Source organism: Protomyctophum bolini, assembly GCF_963924005.1.
Source record: "Protomyctophum bolini genome assembly, chromosome: 17".
Lineage (NCBI taxonomy): Eukaryota > Metazoa > Chordata > Actinopteri > Myctophiformes > Myctophidae > Protomyctophum > Protomyctophum bolini.
The window spans coordinates 24,065,916-24,085,883 of NC_137878.1; the positions used below are offsets into that span (position 1 = coordinate 24,065,916).

At 43.1% G+C, this 19,968-nt stretch overlaps 1 protein-coding gene across 1 annotated transcript in view; it reads left to right on the plus strand.

Annotated features, from left to right (window-relative positions):
• Positions 1-19,656, plus strand: part of ash1l (ash1 (absent, small, or homeotic)-like) — a 64,525-nt gene extending 44,869 nt beyond the window's left edge. Inside the window, exons 15-27 of the mRNA XM_080786909.1 lie at positions 674-741; positions 3,439-3,608; positions 4,509-4,661; positions 6,419-6,473; positions 7,065-7,197; positions 9,648-9,929; positions 11,934-12,020; positions 12,552-12,642; positions 13,804-13,942; positions 14,996-15,168; positions 15,568-15,734; positions 17,455-18,013; positions 18,440-19,656. Of these exons, the coding sequence (XP_080643035.1) occupies positions 674-741; positions 3,439-3,608; positions 4,509-4,661; positions 6,419-6,473; positions 7,065-7,197; positions 9,648-9,929; positions 11,934-12,020; positions 12,552-12,642; positions 13,804-13,942; positions 14,996-15,168; positions 15,568-15,734; positions 17,455-18,013; positions 18,440-18,531 (2,169 nt within the window). The 3' untranslated portion in view covers positions 18,532-19,656. The remainder of the gene's footprint in view (positions 1-673; positions 742-3,438; positions 3,609-4,508; positions 4,662-6,418; positions 6,474-7,064; positions 7,198-9,647; positions 9,930-11,933; positions 12,021-12,551; positions 12,643-13,803; positions 13,943-14,995; positions 15,169-15,567; positions 15,735-17,454; positions 18,014-18,439) is intronic.
• Positions 19,657-19,968: the final 312 nt, after the last annotated feature.

The window sequence follows — 19,968 nt, forward strand, 5'->3', positions numbered from 1 at the left end:
CATTTAGTTTTAGTCTAATTTTAGTCACCTGGAATGTCTTAGTGTTAGTCTAGTTTTAGTCGACTAAATGTCATAAGATTTTAACAAAATGTATTTTGGCGGTGCCTTGATGCCGTCGTAATGACTGTTTTTTTTCACGCTGCGACGCGTTATGAGCTTGTAGATCGTCTATTTTCAGCATGCAACCAATTGTAAAATTACTTATACTGGATCTCTTGTCCACTAGTCCCTTCCTAACATTTTAGCCTAGTTTATATTTGTTGACGAAATTGTCAGTATATTTACTATTTTAGTTTGAGTCATCACAGCTTAGTTTTCATGTACTTTCCATGTAGTTTTCGTCAGTGGAAAAAGGTAGTCGACGAACATTTTTCGTCTTAGTTTTAATTCGACGAAAACAACACTGCTTCAAGCTAACAACGGGTCACACTGTGACCAATCTGGGAACCCATCGGCAAAAGAAAAAGAAAAACAGCACCCTCTGCTGTCTCCTTTGAAGAATCTGTTCTTGAGAGATTACACTGTGATAGACAGACACGTCAGCTTGGAGATCAGTTCTTAATGTCGGCACACAACAGTGAGTGTGAGTTTAATAAATGAGGCAGAATGGTGTACAAACTGACCCTGTGAACTGATGATGTCTCTCTAACACTGTGTCTGTCTCTCCCTCTAGGAAGAAGAGTCAAGTGACAGCAGCAAGTTTTACCCTCACCTCATGAAACCCATGTCTAACAGAGAAAGGTAGCACGCGCACACACACACACACACACACACACACACACGCATGCACGCACGCACTTCACCCTTTTTGCAAAGAAATACATGTTAATGTATTTCTCTGATGTCATCGACACTGGGCTCACTTCCTTTCTGGATGTAGTCCAGGAAGTACGTAAGTGAGCCCAGTGTCGATGACATCAGAGACACTGGGCTCACTGCTACAATCTAAAATATCTAAAACCACATATTACACACATAAAGATCCCCAGGAAAGTGTTCTAAAGCTTCTAAACGTCATTAACATATTATATTTCTTTGCAGAAAGGGTGAAGTGTCCCTTTAAGGCTGTCATTTTAGTCGACTAAATCAACTGTAGATTTACCGGTAGTTGACTAAAATCTGATGATATTTAGTCGACTAAAATTAGACTAACATTAAAACATTTCAGGTGACTAAAATGTGACTGAAACTAAATGAAAACTATTTAAGAGACTATATGAAAGTAAAAAACTAAAATCAAAATTTGCTGCCAAAAACAACACTGATTGTAACCCAATCCACTGAAACCTAACCAATCCACTGGTGAAACCTAACCCTAAATTGTAATTAACTATATATATATATCTATCTAATAATTCTAACAATGTCTGAATGTCTGAATGTCACTGACAGCGCGTTATCTCATCATTAACTGCACGAATCACTCCCACTTTTCACACAGGCATGGACCATAATTATATGGAGGTCTTAACGGAGCCCTTTTTCCCATTTGACACATTAATGATTAATAATGAATTTATTAGTGAATTAACCTCGCACAATCACACGCCTCCGTCCCTTAGCGACACCTGCATCACAGGCCACCGTTCTCACCGTTACCCCACTGGCATGCTTCCTCTAGCTACCGCCGCAACACAACAAAATGTGCCCTATACAATTTGGCGCCGCTGACTGTGTGTGTGTGTGTGTTGCATCCTTTGGTCGTCTTCTCCTGCTAAACTACACGGTTTGCACACATATCACCATGCACAGCAGCGACAGCTAGCCTGTCCACACATGGACCACTACTTTGCATTCATATTCATGTCATATTTACAGTACTACGGCCTTCACAGTGACCGGGATATTTCCAACCCCCTCAGGCCAGGAGGCGGTGTGTGTGTGTGTGTGTGTGTGTGTGTGCGCGCGCGCGGACAGTCAGCAACACCTTAAATTTCTACTTCTACTAAAGAAAGAGGCAGCGATGGAGCCATAAGTCCATATCCATACATTCGGGGACATAAATTGCGCAAAATGCTTTTAAACATGATGCCAGCAGGCTGCTACATCCTCCTAGCTGTTGTGTGCTAAGCTACATTGTCAACACGGCACTGACCAGGGTTGCCACATTGACTGAGAGGGAAACAAGCAACCAGGTCTATGAAAATGTTAACAGGCCAGATAAAGTCAGAAAATCCCAAACTAAATCTAGAATAAGCAACAATATTGCTGACTGTCAAACATCATTGTCCAATGTTGTTTTAGAGCAGTGGTTCTCAAACATTTTCATGTCATGGACCACTAATATTCTATATATATATATATATATATATATATATATTTACTATATATATATTTTCTGTTCATATATTCAGAACGGGTAAGGACTACACTAGTATATATAATTTTTATTTTATTTTTTTATCCTCAATTTGGACAGAAAAATGTCTGCGTAAGTAAAAATGTTGTCTGGTCTGTAATATCCTTCAAATGACATTATGTCCCCACGTGGATAGTAATACAAGCAGTAACACACACACACACACACACACACACACACACACACACACACACACACACACACACACACACACACACACCACTAGACAGGAAGTATAGTTGGAAGTGTTACGGAGACTTGAAACCAAATGCTTTGGCTCCGTTTTCTACAACAGCATTAGCCAAGTATAGTCTGCAAGCTGAGTAGAACTCTGTAAAAAAACATTGTCTCACTAGAGAAGTTTTACATGGAAATTGTAGAAAAAACACCATTGCCCAAACGGTTTCTGTCTCATGTTGCAGTACCTACCTTGTATGTGGAAAGGTTTTGATTGATTGATTGATTGATTGAATACATGTTTGATTGAAGACATGGTTGGTTGATTGAGTGATTGATTGCAGTCTGAATTGTACGTAGTACACATGTACAGTAGTTCACATGCTCGCACAGACAGACTGCATCACCTCACGCACAGGCACGTGCAGAGAGTGTTAGAGAGGCAGGGGCTGAAATCCCGTTAAGAGGGCACTTTTGGACACAAATAGCTGATCTACAGCGCGACACGTTGAGACCTTGTAGATCAGCTATTTTCGGGGCACAAACCCAGCACTCTTTAGCTAGTGGAGATGCAGTGTGTAACGACATGGATTTAGAAACAAATTAGTTCAACGCAAAATGCTGCGTTCCAAGTTCAGGAGACTTCGGGGGAAAAAAAACAATTCTCCTCAATGCTGCCTTCTGGCATGGCATGGAAAGGAGAGGAGTGGAGGGGCATTTTGCATTTCTTTCACCATGGCAGTTGTTTTACAGACGGGTAAAAGGGCAGCGGCTCAAGCCCCCTTTGATGTCGATGTGTGCACGTCCCTGCTTACACATTCATATATGTACAGTACATCCATATGAATGAATGAATGCAGTGATTTAACGGAGTCCTCCTGGGTTGTCTTGGGGCCCGTCAGGAACTTTGTGCTGAAGCATCGAGTGTTCCTCCTGAGGAACTGGGAGAAGATGAGAGAGAAGCAGGAGCTGCTGAAGAGGGAAGGGGAGCGAGAGAGGGACGCCAGCAGCCTGTCCGTCTACACCCGCTGGGGGGCAGGGGTCATCCGAGACGACGGCAACATCAAATCAGGTGTGTGTGAGCGTCAGGTGTGTTGATTTCGTCGACTAAGACTTTAGACGAAAAATGTCCGTCGAAAACCACATGGAAACTAAATGCAAACTAAGCTATGACGACTAAAACTAAGACTAAATATACTGACAATTTCGTCAACAAATACAAACTAGGCTAAAATGTTAGGAAGGGACTAGTGGACAGGAGCCACATTATTTTGGGGATGTCCCCAAATTATAAAAAAATGGAAAATGGAAATGAAGAGTTTACATATAGTACACATTGTACATGCATACACCTTCACTAATGATTATATCTGGTTTCAGTATTTATTTATGGTGTATTGTCTCTATTATTAAGGTTATTGTAGCAGTCAATTCATATTGGAGTCGGGAGGGGGCGGGGCAGGGGTCCCAAGACATTGCCAAAGCATTTCCGCGGGTCCCCGGCCAAAAACGTTGAGAACCCCTGCCCTAATGGACCTATAGCTAAGACCTGGCCTCTCCCACTTACACACTTTCCGGCCGGGCTCATTCATTCCTATGTAAATATCATGGATTTTACACATTAAATACTGGTTCACTTTTTTTAACCAGACCTTCAAAATCCGTCAACAAGGCCTGCCATATGCACTGAAAAAATATGTGTGTGGCATTTCTTTTTTAAAACAGTGTTTTATCATATAGGAAAACTATTGGGGGACAGGTTTGTAACCCATGTTATGCTTTGCTGTGATTGGACCATAGCAGTTTGGGGAGGGGCTTAGCTATAGGTCAATTGCTCCTGATGTGCTGGTTGGTTGGCCTTGCATTGGTTTCCTCCGCCATCGGTGTGTGTGAATGGGTGAATGTAATGCACAATCTATGTAAAGTGCCTTGGATAAAGAGACGCTATTATAAATCCACCATTTATTTCCAGATGTGTTCCTGACTCAGTTCTCGGCACTGCAGACCTCCAGGTCGGTGCGCACGCGGCGTCTGGCCGCCGCCGAGGAGAACACGGAGGTGACTCGCACGGCTCGCCTGGCTCACATCTTCAAGGAGATCTGCGACATGATCACCAGCTACAAGGGTCAGTTCACACACCGAGCGATGAATGATCACCAGTTACAGAGGGTCAGTTCACACACCGAGCGATGAATGAAGCCAGTGGCGTGCACATATAGACACTAGGAGGTGCTAGAGGCACCCCCTGCCCTTTTCCCTCTAAACATTTTTTTTCCCATTTTTTTTGTACACTGTACACTGTGTACAGTGTGTGGACCATGATGACATTGACCAATTCTTGATAAAACAGCTTCTAATATATTATTTAGGCCCCAAAATCTATAAATCTCACACTATTAAGGCAACCGTCCGGTTCCACACGCTGCACAAGGTGCCCCTTTTTTCACTTGAGCACCTGCCCATCTAAATGTCTGTCACTGAACGAATCCCTCCATTATTGCTATACCTGAAAAATATGTTTTTCTTTTTAAGTGTCCCTAGAGGACTTTTCTCTGCAGGAAATGTGAATGCGGTTTACGGCTATTCCTGTTGTCATGATGTGGTCTCAGAGCATGTGGTGCTTGGTTGGTTGGTTGTGAACGCTGCCCTCTGTAGGTTTCAGGAAGTGCCAGTCATTTCTCTAATGTGTTTAAGCTGTAGTCATATTACCTCCATGGTATTTCTGCTGCTGCTCATGTAACTTGACTTTGAGCTGCGTGCGTCTCAGTGAAAGGCATGTAGGGCCGAATGTAAACACGCGTAGCAGCCGTTTACATAAACACTGGACGGGCGGTATATATATCGGGGTGCGGCTGACAGCCCATGAAACCTCAGAGGGCAAAGATTCCTCTTTTAACTTTTAACGAGTATACATTTGTTACTTTGAACACACCTAAAATTAACCTGACATTTTATACTGTTTAGTTTAGTTTAAAAATAATGCTATTTTCTTTTCTTTTTTTTCACCCATTCAAAACGGGAACCCCCTTTTGGTGTTTTTAAAGCATTATGTTATACTTTAGCTATTGGAAAATAGCAGATCTACAAGCTCATAGCGCTGCACAGAGTGCCGCGATACGAGCTTGTAGATCTGCTATTTTTTTTTAATGTGGCGCAAATCTTTTAAAATATATTCCTTCAGAGTCGAATGTTTTTTATTTTAACTAAAATCTTTGCTTCTGGGGGGGGTCCCTGGGGAAAACATATTTTCAGATGAGGGTCGGCGGCCAATTACATATATTTTTGCGGATCCTTCACAAGAAAATGTTTGAGAACCACTGACATGGAAACAGGAGGTTTTTCAGAAAACTGTCAAGATTTAGAAGCCATTTGTAGAATCGTCCTCAGGTCTAATTGGGTTAATGAGTACATTCGTTTGAACACACCTAAAATTAACCTGACATGTTATACTGTTTAGTTTAGTTTAAAATAATGCTATTCTTTTTTTAAGCATAAACAGGCTGTTGTTTTATATCAGATAGTTTTATAGGAATTGTTAAAATATAGGCTATATATTTAAATACAGTATAATACAATATTGGTTTTCGATTAGATATGCAAGTCCTCGTTTTTTTATTTTGTCTGCACTAATGCAATTAACTATGTTTCTTTTCAATTCTACAACAGATTTCCGTCCCTCTGTTTTCTCATTGAGCGGTTAAAGCTAGACTTAAACGTTCCATTACAACTCCTAAATTCCTTTCCTACTCTGACCTCCAAACCTCACTGGTTCGTCAGTCAGCATTTCTCTTTCCGTCTCTGCGCTGTGTAACGATGCACTGTGATATAAAAATAATGACATTGTGTTGACAGGAAATTCATTCTTTCTCTCTGACCACACAGACTCAGCTGGGCAGACACTGGCCGCTCCGCTGGTGAACCTCCCGTCTAGGAAGAGGTAAGAATGTCTATCAAACCCACGTACTGGTCAAGCAATGAACGATACTTCTGACTTCTGACAGAATGTTAAAGTTGAGCAGTACCAGAGCCTTATAGATATGGACAGAGTTACGCAAACTGCGTTCACTTCATGGGACTTCAGTCTAATGGCGGCTCTCCTACGTAGACTTCTATTGAGAATGGGGACAACCAACTGGGACAAGTCCTGGACCGGAAGTAGGCAGAAATGCATTGGGACTCAGGCAACAGCCCATCTTTAATGATCTTAAATACCTTTATTTTAGATCGTTTCTTTTTTTTGTAACGGTACAACATAAACATAAAAGAGACTTTAGTTGTTACTGTACAATACTTTAAAACAGTTGTCATTTTGCACACATGCTTAAAAATAGCTCTTATTTGCGCCGCCCTCGTTGAAAACAATGTATTTCCAACTCCAGCTTGTCTCAGTTCAGGCTGCATGAACAGCGCTCGAGCGCTCGGTTTCTTCCCCCTCAATATCGCAACTCTTCTATTAGATGGCTCTGAGCAGCACCAACCAGCAGACAAACACAGTTAGAAACCTATGTGTGTGTGTGTGTGTCATCAGGAACAGTCAGTACTATGAGAAAGTGTCTGATCCTCTGGACCTCAGCACCATCGAGAAGCAGATCCTCACCGGACACTACAAGACGGTGGAGGCCTTCGACACCGACATGCTCAAAGTGTTCCGCAACGCAGAGGTGGGTTGGTTTTCCACCACACGTCGTGCACGCTCCGACACACACACACACACACACACGCACGCACGCACGCACGCACGCACGCACGCACGCACGCACACATAAGACACAGCAACAGCTATAGGGCTCCATTTTCATCACTGCTTATCCCTAAACTTCTTTGCCTTTTTAAAATGTTTTACTATTTTGCAAAACATTTTTCAATAGTTAAAATGGCCAGTCTACAAGCTCACAACGTGTCAATTGGGCTAGTTGAACTATTCAAAAATGTTTTTCAAAATAGTAAAAGAAATTAAAAAGGCAAAGAAGTTTAGGGATAAGGGGTTTAGCGGTGACGAAAATGGAGCCCACAGTGTCATACTGTTTCTCTACACACAGACCCTTTGATTTACAAGTGTATTGAGTCCATGGCTTAGTTTTAACAAGTGCCACTTGAAAAACCTCTCTGGGGCACTTGGTCTTAAGGTCATAATGGGTGACAGGTCTTAAGTGGACCTTTAAATTAGGACAACTTCCTTTTGTTAATAATTAAAACAATTATAAAAGAAAGAAACATATTTGTACTGGGTTGAGATGTCTGGATAGCTTCATTGAAGAGGTGTGAAACCCTAGGCTGATTTCGTAGGTTGTTGTTATTGTCTGGTATCTGGTTACAGGGACCCCAATAAGAGAAGATTTTTACGGCTCTAGCAGTGATTCTCAACCTGTATAATTCCATGGACCCCCCAGTTTTAGTCTAATTAATCTATGGATCCGCATTTACCGTAATAGCTCTGGGACCCCCGATTTTTATTGTAAAATCAATGGTAACTCTGAGAGCGTACACGGGTCCATTTGGTTCCATTTGTACGCTCTCAGAGTTACAGACCCATAAGGGTCCATTTGCTTCCAAACTATAATTTAGCTGCAGGGGAACCCCTGGAACTCCCTCAAGGACCCCTGGGGTTCCCCGGACCCCACTTTGGGAACCACTGCTTCATAGGATTGTGTATTTGTTATATATATATTTTTTTTTAAACATAATTTTTCAATATATTCAAATATTATGCTAGCTAACATTAGCACACTAGCGGTCTAAATAATGTGAAAAGACACCAAACCAGAGTAGTGCCACTGCCTTCTTGTTTAGAGGCGTACGCTGTGTGGACCGTCAAGGGATGGGCGGTGCTATCCAATTAAGCGCTGTCCAATTAAAATCTCCTGGGCGTGGCCGCCGTTGCTAAAAGCTGTAGGAAAAAAGAATGACGCATGATACGTGAATACAAGAAAAAATATGCTTATTAGTTCATGGCCCTTGGCTTTAACCCATTCTGGGCGGGAACCCCTTTTCTTATACTTTAGCTATTGGAAAATAGCAGATCTACAAGCTCATAGCCGTGCTATGCGCTTGTACAGTAGGTCTGCTATTTTTTGAAAAATCGTGAAAATGTGGTGCAAATCTTTGAATATATATCCTTTCAGCAAACGTTTTTAACTCGTATCTTTGCTTCTGGAGGGGTGTTCTTTTTTTTTAGATGGTGGCCAAATACATATATTTCTGGGGGTCCTTCACATGAAAGTGTTTGAGAACCACTGACATAGAAACATAGGGTTTTTGCAGAAAACTGACAGGATTTAGAACACATTTGTAGAATCGTCCTCAGGTCTGGTCATATCCCAGTGGACTTAGTGGGAAGCTCACCTCAAAGGCTTTAGTGACAGAATGATGAACACATAGTTTTAATGCTGGGGGTTTGTCTAGGATGGTGAGTATATGGTATGTTGTTGCACTGTGAGGTTCTTTTGTTCCTTAACCACCTGTCAATATTTATAGTTTAATGTGTCCGCCTGCAGCTGTGCCACTGAGACAAATTAAATTTCAAACCGAGGTCTCCACCACTGAACGGAATCAACAGCTGGTTCTTATACAAGATGATTGCAGCTGTGAAAGCAAAAGCAGAATATATTTAGTTACTATTATAGTTACAATTGTGCTCAAGAGCTGTGAGTAAAACGACTCTAAAATAGTCACACGCTGAGTTCACATGCTTTCAGGACACACATAACTCTCCTAACCTTTTAATGACGTCCTACCATGTTTTATTTTGAGCTTTCACTTCTAGTGATTTTTGCTAGTTGACTAGTGTCCTAGTTTACTAGTCGACTAGTTTAACTATGCCTACCTATTATGTTTAAATAATAGTTGTACATTTAAAAACTGTGCATTGGTGACATTCTTATCAACTAGTACCAACAAGGTCAACTAGTGGATTTACTAGTCGACTAGTTTAAGTGTCGACTAGTTGCTTAAAGCCCTATTTTGGGCACGTCATTATATTTTTTTCAATTGAGAGAATTGAGTAAATGGCGGTTTCAGAGGTTCACAAAGCTATTCTTGCTTGACGCTGTGCTACGTATAAAATATAGCGAGTGGTTAACACAATGTAAAAATGACTTTAATTTGTTTTCAGAAATACTACGGCAGGAAGTCCTCCGTGGGCAGGGACGTGTGTCGGCTACGGAAGGCGTACTACAGCGCCCGGCACGAGGCCGCCGTCCAGATCGACGAGATCGTGGGCGAGACCGCCAGCGAGGCCGACAGCTCTGATTCGCTGGAGCGTGACCACGCCCACCATCACCATCATCACGGCGGGGGAGGGCCCGGGTCCCACGACAAAGACGACGACGTCATCCGTTGCATTTGTGGAATGTACAAGGACGAGGGACTCATGATCCAGTGTGAAAAGTGCATGGTGAGGATTGTCTTTCTAATGATCAATACTGAACAGTCCACTGGCCTCTGTGTTTGCTCTTTGTTGAGACGAGGGAGACAGACAGTGCTGAGGAGACAGATTGTGTGAAAGCTGAGAGGGGGTTAGCGTAAGAGAGACAGAGAGTAGGAAATCTGAGAGGGAGACAATGTAGGAGAGACAGACTGTAGGAAAGCTGAGAGGGAGACAATGTAGGAGAGACAGAGAGTAGGAAAGCTCTCTCTCTCTCTCTCTCTCGCTCTCTCTCCACACACGCACACACAGGAACATACAGGGCGAAATAGAGCGAGATCAGGAGGCAGGTAAAATCTTTATTTTCATTAGATAATTCTCTGTCTCTCTGTGTCTCGCAGAGAGACAGATTATTATTATTAATTATTATTATTAATTAATTATTATTATTATCAACATTATTCACTCGGTGCTGCGCTATGAGCTTGTCGATCTGCTATTTTTCCACAGCTAAAGCATAACATAATCCTTAAAATACCAAAAGGGGTTCCCGTCCAGAATGGGTTAACCATTTCCTCTACTTGGCCACAAAAACAAACCTTTTGCCTACTGGCCAATGTGGCTGGTAGGGTCTTTATCAACCACACATGATGTGTAAAACAAACAAAAGCTTTCTGTGAAACTGCTCTGGAGTCACAATAGCAAATAGAGCAGCAGACAGGACATAAAAGTCCTTTATTCTTTGGTCAGATAGCAGAATATATATATAACAGATAGATATAACAGAGGGACAGGAAACCGAGGGCTGAGAGAGGGGGCTGAAGAACATGCAACACGTCTCTAGCAGAAACTGAATTGGGGGGAATGTTACGATTATGTGGTGACCAGCGCACTATCCTACTACTGACGTGGCCGATACAATCCTTTATTTTAATGTTGAGTTAACCCATTCTGAACGGGAACCCTGTTGGTGTTTTAAGCATTATGTTATACTTTAGCTATTGGAAAATCAGATCTACAAGCTCATTTTTTAAAAATCTTGAAAATGAACGTTTTTAAACTCAAATCTTTGCTTCTGAGGGGTTCAGACCGGGGGGGGGGGGGGGGGTATTGAGCACCGAGATTGAGCACTGATATTAAAACATAGGTATTTCAGAAAACTGTCGAGCTTTAGAAGACTTTTTGTATTTTTATTTCGACGTCCAGGCCCAAAATGGGTTGAATAAGCAGAGGGAATCAAACAACCCTCTCCATCTGTTAGTGATTGGAGGCAGGGAGAAGCCCTCTGTAGTCGCAACGCCACACCGCGTGGTCTGATTTCAACAGCACGGAGAGTTGTAATCAAATTCCTCCCGTTTTTCGTCTCCGCATGATTGAATCAAGGCACCCAGGCAAGACAGTGACTGTGATGGAGCTGTCGTGTGATCACATTCCTCCCCAGTCCCAGTGATTTGTGGTTAGCTGTAATGAATGTTGTTTTTACTTAGTTAGTTAGTGGCCATTTTTTAGTGATGCTGACAGAGAATGTTAATGGTCTGACACTGACAGCGATACGATTTTTAAAATAACATAATTAGACCATTTAGACCTGAGAACGATTCTACAAATGTCTTCTAAAATCCAGACAGTTTTCTGTCAGTCGTGCTCAACCTTTTTCATGTCAAGGACCCCTTTCTGAAAAAATGTTGTTCCAGGGACCCTCCTCCAGAAGCAAAGATTTGAGTTAAAAACGTTCGCTCTGAAAGAGTAATATATTCAAAGATTTGCACCACATTTTCACGATTTACAAGCTCACTCGGTAGATCTGCTATTTTTCAACAGCTAAAGTATAACATAATGCTTAAAACACCAAAAGTGGGTTCACTTCACGCCCAGTATGGGTTAACCAACCTACATTAGACAGATAAACCATTGTAAGAATGAGACTGAATTGACAACAACGTTTTGGTGATGAAAATAGTAATACGATACATAAAGAAGCATGCGTTCATCATCAGCAGGTCTGACCAGATGTTTTGACTGATATTGTTGTAGGTTTGGCAGCACTTCGACTGCATGCGGTTGGAGGCGGAGGTGGAGCATTACCTGTGTGAGCAGTGTGACCCTCGGCCGGTGGACAGGGTACGTTCATCTTAAACGCCTTTATGCATCCCTCTCCTCTCTTAACTGTCTGTGTAACTCTTTCATTAAACACTTTATTATCCCTAGCACCCTATAAGTGTTAATGTAGTTAACAGTTCATTTAGTAATTCCCTCCCTCCCCCGAAATCTGAAATGATCTTGTATACAGATTGATTTCATTGTATAGTAGTCGATCTCTATACTCTGTAAAATCAAGGAAGAATAACATGACACAGAGACGGTGACTGCTTAATGAAGTTAATTTAGGACCTTCTAGCAGTTAATTTTGTTTTATTAAACACATTTCTTCCATATGTAGCCCATGTTTTGTAATATCATCATGATGCTATTATGCCAATGGATATACAGAGTGAACTTAACAATTATAAATGAATACAGTATAATACCTTTTATATAATCACCAACATGAATTTATGTAGCTTGTAGATCTGCTAATTTAATTAATTCATTAATTTAATTTCATTTAATTTCATTTCATTTCATTTGTTTTGTGTGTGTGTGTGTGTGTAGGAGGTCCCCATGCTGCCTCAGCCCAGCTACGCCCAGTCGGGTTCCATTTACTACATCTGCCTGCTCAGGGACGAACTCCTGCTGCACCAAGGTAACTAACTCAAACACACCTTATACAATACACAGAGGTCAACAATTAGCCCTTCACTAAATCCCACCCTAAAAAGCGATTGCCAATCCAAATAGTTTAGCAACGGTTGCTATGCAGGTCAAGCTTTCTTCGCTGCTAACGTGACTATTGGACAAGGATGGGTTTGGGAGGGACTTAGTGAAGGGCTAATTAGGATGATCTACTGTCAGAGCCTGGCAGAATGAATCCCTATAGAAACCAGTGTTGTTTTAAGGCAGAATAGTTTTCATTTGGTCTTAGTCACATTTTAGTCACCTGGAATGTTTTACTGTCCGTCTAGTTTTAGTCTACGAAATATCATAAGATTTTAGTCGACTAAATCTACAGTTGATTTAGTTGACTAAAATGTTTGGCGGGCCTTGGTACCGTTGGAATGGCAGATTTTACACTTGCTGAAAATAGCCGATCTACAAGCTCACAACGCGTTGCACTGCGACACATTGTGAGCTTGTAGGTCTGCTATTTTCAGCATGCAATGAACTGTAAGATCACTTATACTAGTTCTTTCCTAACATTTTAGTCTAGTTTTTATTTCTTGACGAAATTGTCGATATATTTAGTCTTAGTTTTAGTCATCATAGCTCAGTTTTTATTTTGTTTCCATTTAGTTTTCGTCAGTGAAAAAAGGTAGACGACGAACATTTTTCGTCTTAGTTTTAGTCGACCAAATCAACACTGATAGAACCACAACAGACTATCCAAACCATGCATTAACAAGCTCTGAGCTTCGGCCTATGCCTTTTAGATCAACCAAAAGAAAAAGAAAGAAAATAAATGTGGGATGTAACTTTATTTGTATGACCTATATCATAATTATGGTTGATGATGATCGAAATAAACGACACTAAACTAAAGGAAACCTGTATTGTAATAGACAATCTGCTGAACATGCAGGTGGTAATGGTAAATAAGTAAGTATGTCAAACTCAAATTAGACTGGTATTTCAGAACTACACATACATGTATGTCAGTACTTCATCTTCAATCTATTGGATTGGCAACAGAGATTGTATTGCGTTGAGTTGTCCTTTAATTCAAATAGAAAGTTAGTTGGTCAGAGATTCAAGCGTGTGTGTGGTGTGGTGTGGTGCGTGTGTGCGTGCGTGCGTGCGTTCCATTCAGGTGACTGTGTGTACCTGATGAGGGACAGCAGACGTACCCCAGAAGGACAGCCTGTCAGACAGTCGTACCGTCTCCTGTCTCACGTCAACAGAGACAAGTTGGACATCTTCCGCATTGAGAAACTCTGGAAAAATGAAAAGTGAGTCGGACAGAACAATGAAACAATGAAAACAAAGGAATGCAACCCCCACTATGCATGTGTAGTAGGCCACATGTAGTAGGCCTACTATCTAAATGATCTCTGAATGATAGCCAAAGCCATGCAAATGGTGTTTTAACTTTGACTTCAGTTCCATAAGTTGTAGTTGCTAGATTCAATCAATTGAATTAACCAATACATCATTATTTTTGCTATGATTCCCTGCTTTCAAATGACATGAAAAAAAAAAAAATAGTCTAAATCTAATGATCGGCATGATGGCATCGGATCAGGAGCAAAGAAACGTGATCGGGACATCCCTACTACTGACGTGCCGTTACTACTGTCTACATAGTCTGTCTACATAGTCTCGCATCGCCAGACGGTCAGGGATCTCTGCCTATGTGATACATCTGGTGACCTCTAAATTCAATGAATGGGCTAAAACTGGGTGGAAACTAATTTAGCCAGAACCTCCCAAGTTTGAGCCTGGTCTGTGTTACTAAATTACCGAATGATCCGGTCGGGAGTGGATGAATACTTTTATTTGGAAGGTATTATTCTTCCGGTTTGAGGGAAAGGAAGTTCCAGATTGAGGGTTCCCGCCTGATGACTACACCATGAAGTAACGCTCCCGTGACCGGGTCATAAACCCCAAAAGGAATGCTGCCCAGGCTAGGAGGAACCAGTTTAGGAAACTAAATTGGCTTCCTGTGGAATAGAGCGTCACATTGTGTTCACTGTCATGATTTCTCACAACTCGAGTTGGCTTTGTACGACGCTTAAAAGGTCTTTAAATAAATACTGTTTGAAATGTCTATGAGGAAAATGAACGGGGAATCATTTCCTGGGCCCTGGTAGGGGGCGGGACTGCGACGCTCTATACTTTGTCAAGGCTGACCATGGTCCATAAAATTCTACACAGAGAGGTTCCTAGCTTGCTGAATAATTTCCCCACAGTGCAGGTTTTTAATGCGCAGTTTAAACAAAACTCCCAGTCGTATTAAAGCAGCTGACAAGCGCTTGTTTTCCCTTTGTCTCTCCTTGTCGAAGGGGTGAGAGGTTTGCCTTTGGCCACCATTACTTCCGTCCCCACGAGACCCACCATTCTCCGTCACGAAGGTTCTACCAGAACGAGTTGTTTCGCATGCCGCTGTACGAGATCATCCCCCTGGAGGCCGTGGTGGGGACATGCTGCGTCCTCGACCTCTACACCTACTGCAAAGGTGAGACAGCGCACGCACGCGCACACACGCACACACACTACTATGCTATACTGTACTATAGCAGTCCTAATGCTTTTCTTTGTACGGTCTGTGTGCCACTTAACCATCACCTGCTCCAGATATTTTAGTGGTGTGTAAATATGAGGCAAACATACAACTATTACCGTACAGTTCAGTGTGATCTGTCCCGGTGTCATGCTCACACAAAAAATCCAGTCTACAAGCTCACAAGCAGCAACGCTGCTCCATGCATTTTGTAGTTTGTAGATCTGCTATGTTTGGTGCACAATACCGGCACACAACTAAGCATAAATGACTTGCTCTTGCATCATTGACAGCTAAGGACAGAACCTGTTTAAACCTCCAGGCTAATCCTGAGTGTGTGTTTCTGCCCTACAGGACGGCCCAAGGGCGTCAAAGAGCAGGACGTTTACATCTGCGACTACCGGCTGGACAAGTCCGCTCACCTCTTCTACAAGATCCACAGGAACCGCTACCCTGTCTGCACCAAGCCATACGCCTTCAACCACTTCCCCAAGCGCCTCGCGCCCAAAAGAGACTTCTCGGTGAGTGTCGGTGTCGTCAGACGGGAGGACAGACTGTTCGTTCAGAGCTGTCATTGCCCTCATAAACGCAGGGAAGCTATTTTAAGGGTGGGGGGAGATAATGTTACAGCTCAATGTATGACTTAGCACTGCACTTAACCAGGGCGATCACTCTGCTTACCCTGTGCTTCGAACTACAGGGATGTCCCGATCACGGTTTTTTTTGTGCTCCCGATCCGATTCCGATCATTTAATTTTGAGACATAGCGCGATCTTTCCCGATTCGATCTTTATATTTTTATCTAACACTTATGCCATATCACAATAGCAAATGTCCTAATGTATGTCACTCTAGTGTAGTCTGTTGTGTTACCTTTCAATTATTGAAAGGCAAAATGTGATGGAAGCATGGAATCATATAGCAAAATAATGATGTATTGGTTAAACAGAGTGAATACAGTTCTACAGCTCCAGGGGTTCTCAACCCAATTATCTTTTATATAAAAATAAAAACAAACTGAGGTGGGGCTGGAAAATGGAAATTTAGAGTTTACATAGTACACATAGTGCATGCATAAACTCCTTAATGATTATATCTGGTTTCAGTACTCATTTATGATATATTTTCTCTATTCATCAAAAAATAGGAATAAAAAAAAAATCCAAAACGTAGCACATCCAAAAATGTAATAAATTGCGGATATTTGAGGTTATTTTTGCAGTAAGTTTGTAATGGGGTGGGGAGGGGGGGAGGGCGCGAGACATGGCCAAAGCATTTCCGCGGATCCCCAGCTAAAAGCGTTGAGAACCCCTAGCTCTATACTCTTATAGAGTATCTCTATCATTCAGAGAGAGTACTACAAACACCTATCCCATCATACATAGCGGGGGTTGCATTTCCTTTGTTTTCATCATCATAAGTGCATGTCTTTCACGCCTCTCGTCACGAGTGTGACTAGTCTTTGTTTGATGATCTCTGACAGTTTTTAACAAAATCTCATTGATTATACATCTTTCTTTGAGAGTTACATTAGACAATAAAAAATCTGATCTTTTCTCCCCGATTCCGATCTTTTGAAAATCATGTGATCGGAGCTGATTTCCGATCACCCGATCCGATCGGGACAACCCTACTTCAAACAGATTATGCACAAGCAAGGCTACGTTGATTTAAATAAATGAATTGGCTTGCAGCATACCTACTCCTCACCTTGCCGACAGATTCACATTCAAGCTACATAGACTATTTTCCGTGAATAAATGCTAAGCCTTTTTCATTACAGATCATTAATTACACAGTGATGACTGTAAATTAGCTTGTAATAAGAATGGATGCAATATCCTGTTATGTATTAGAGATGAAGGATAACAATGGCAATTGTCTGTTATTATGGTACAGTGTATCTATCTACAGAGAGACATGTTAAGGGAGAAAAACAAAACATGAGAAAGGATGAGAGGGAGACAGACAGTTGGAAAGCTGAGAGGGAAACAGACCGTAAGAAAGCTGAGACGGAGCCAGATGGTAGGAAAACTAAGAGGGAGATTTTGTAGGAAAGCTGAGAAGGAGACAGATAATAGAAAAGCTGAGAGGGCAACAAACGGTAGGAAAGTTGAGAGGGAGACAGATAATTTAGATTATGAAAGCCTTTAGGCTTTAAACAAGCAAACAAAGGACGAGCATCTGCACCGCTACACCGTCCACTGTTATCTTTAACGTTGTCACAACTCTTGTCAACAGCCGCATTACGTCCCCGACAACTACAAGAGGAACGGCGGCCGGTCGGCCTGGAAGAGCGAACGTCCCAAAGGAGCAGGAGGCTGCGAGGACGACGCCTCCTCCTGCGACCGAGGAGACGACTTCCCTCTGGACGGCGAGGACGGAGGAGCAGGAGGAGGAGGAGAGGACGACGGTGACACGGCCTCCGAGGAGCGTGCTCCTGCGGCAGCAGCGCCAGCACGGCCCCAGAGAACCCAGCGGAGAGGGGAGGGGGGAGGAGATCCCGAGGATGAAGATGAGGATGAAGAGGAAGATGAGGAGGAGGAGGAGGAGGAGGAGGTGGTGGAGGAGGAGCAGCGGCGGCGGCGGCAGCAGTGCCAGGAGGCGGAGGAGCAGCGGAGGGAGCTGGAGGAGAGCTCGACGGAGAGGAGGGCGGGAGAGATGCTGGAGCTCCCTTCATCCTCGGCCTCCTCTCCACTCCACCACCACCACCACCCGGGGCTGGGCAGGAGGGAGGCACAGAGGGAGAGACTCAACAAGATCCTGCTGGACCTCCTGCACAGAACGCCCAGCAAGAATGGTGAGGAGACTTAAAGAGGGAGGAGGGAGGAGGTGATGTTCCTCAGAAACCTGGTCCTTTCGGGAGAGCCCTGGTATAATCCTGGTTTTCTGGTACTGCTGGTTTTTTATTTTAAACGACCAAAACCGGTGGAGTAGACCTATAGGCTGGTGATCATGCATGTTCAGCAGGTGTGATTAATTACAAGCACCAACTTGCAGGGACTCGCTTGAGATAAGGTAATCCAACACGAAAAACTCTTATTGCATCCTGGCTGGGATGAGAATCCAGCAATGCTAGAGGTCCTGGTATAGGATACCTCGGTTCTCGGTAGGATAGAAAACTAGCAGAACTATAGGGTTCTTCGTATAGGACAGAAAACCAGCAGTACTAGAGTTCTCGGTTTTGGACAGAAACCCTGAAACTCTTTATCTGTTGCTTCCACAGCCATAGATGTCACGTACCTCCTGGAGGAGGGAGCCGGACGGCGGCTTCGCCGGCGGACACTTGGCTTCGGTGATTTTGTGGGAAGGAAATGAGCGTTGCTTCTTCCCACCGCGTGCCTAAAGAAAGCACGCTACTAATCTCTACGTATCTGAGAGCTGCTGGGGGAGTGGAGGGACGGGAAGAAGAAGAAGAAGAAGGGAAGAGACGGCCGTCGTCAGGGGAGAGGTGTTGTAGATCCTTCTCCGTCACTGAGGACCCTCTCCGGATGGACTTCCTTCCAACCTCCTGTCATCTCGGACTGAGTAGACGTTGATGGGGGTAAAGAGGTCAGAAGTGTTGCCGCGATTACAGTCTTTTTATATATATATATATATATATAAATATATATATAAGGGTTCACATGGAGAACTCAGGGGAGGGGGGGGGGGGCAGACTCGTCAACGTAGTGTGATGCAAAATGTGTTTCTTTTTTTTCCTTTTTTTTAATAAACATAGGAGAAATAACCCATGCACTTAAATGCATTGAACAAAAATGAACAGCAGCAAGCCTGCACGCCGTGTGTGGGAGCAGACTGAAGCACCGAACAACGTCTGCATTATCAGCTCAGACTTACGTACGGTTCGTTTAAAACTCCACCGCGCCTGCAAGGAACAAATGGTACTGAACTGGCTTGGGGGTGGGGTGGGGGGGGGGGAATGGCTGTGTGTTGGTTTTGTTTTGTATCAAATGGGAATGAGTAAGCTGGAGACTGATGCCCCCTAGTGTGTCTCAGCTGTAAATGACAATTGGTCAACATTATGCACAGAAGAAGGAATTGTACCAAGATTTTTTTTTTTGGATGAAAAGGCATAGGAGCGACGTGAGAAAACGCCGCTGACGAACTTGTGGAGGGAGAGAGAGAGGAAAAGGAGGACGGGGAGTGTGAGAGAGAGACAGAGAGAGAGAGAGAGAAGGAAGAGAGCGGCAGGAACGAGTTGGAGGTCAACTGCACTTTTTTTGGTACCATGGACATTTTTGTGAAGCTCCTGCGTCGTCAACAACACGAGTAACAGCAAAAACACACTAACACTCTCACACCAGTATTCAGATGATGCAGTCTAGAGATGAAAGGAAAAAAGACAAAAAACAAAAAAACAAAAACGAGTTTAAAAGATACATCTATTCTCTTTTTTTTCTTGTTATACTGTAGTTAACTCATTTTAGAAACAGAGGACTGGATGGGGTGGGTGTTGGGGGGGGGGGGGGGGGGGGGGGTTGTGTTTTGTTTATTTCTAGAGTACGTGTGTAGTAGGGAGGGGGAGGGGGAGGATCGAGTGTGCGCTTTTCGTCCATCAAGTGTCTCGTTGAGGTCTCGTGGTTGTTCCTGTGTCGAGGCAGTCGGCTTCGCCATCCTTCCTTTCTTTCCGAGGTAACTTTATTCACCAGCTCTACTTTTACCAGGCGGAGGAACGCCGGCTTCTCACCGTACTAACGCCTTAGAACGCTGTGTGCTCCCCGGCTGCCTTGTGCAAAATGTGTGCACGCGAGC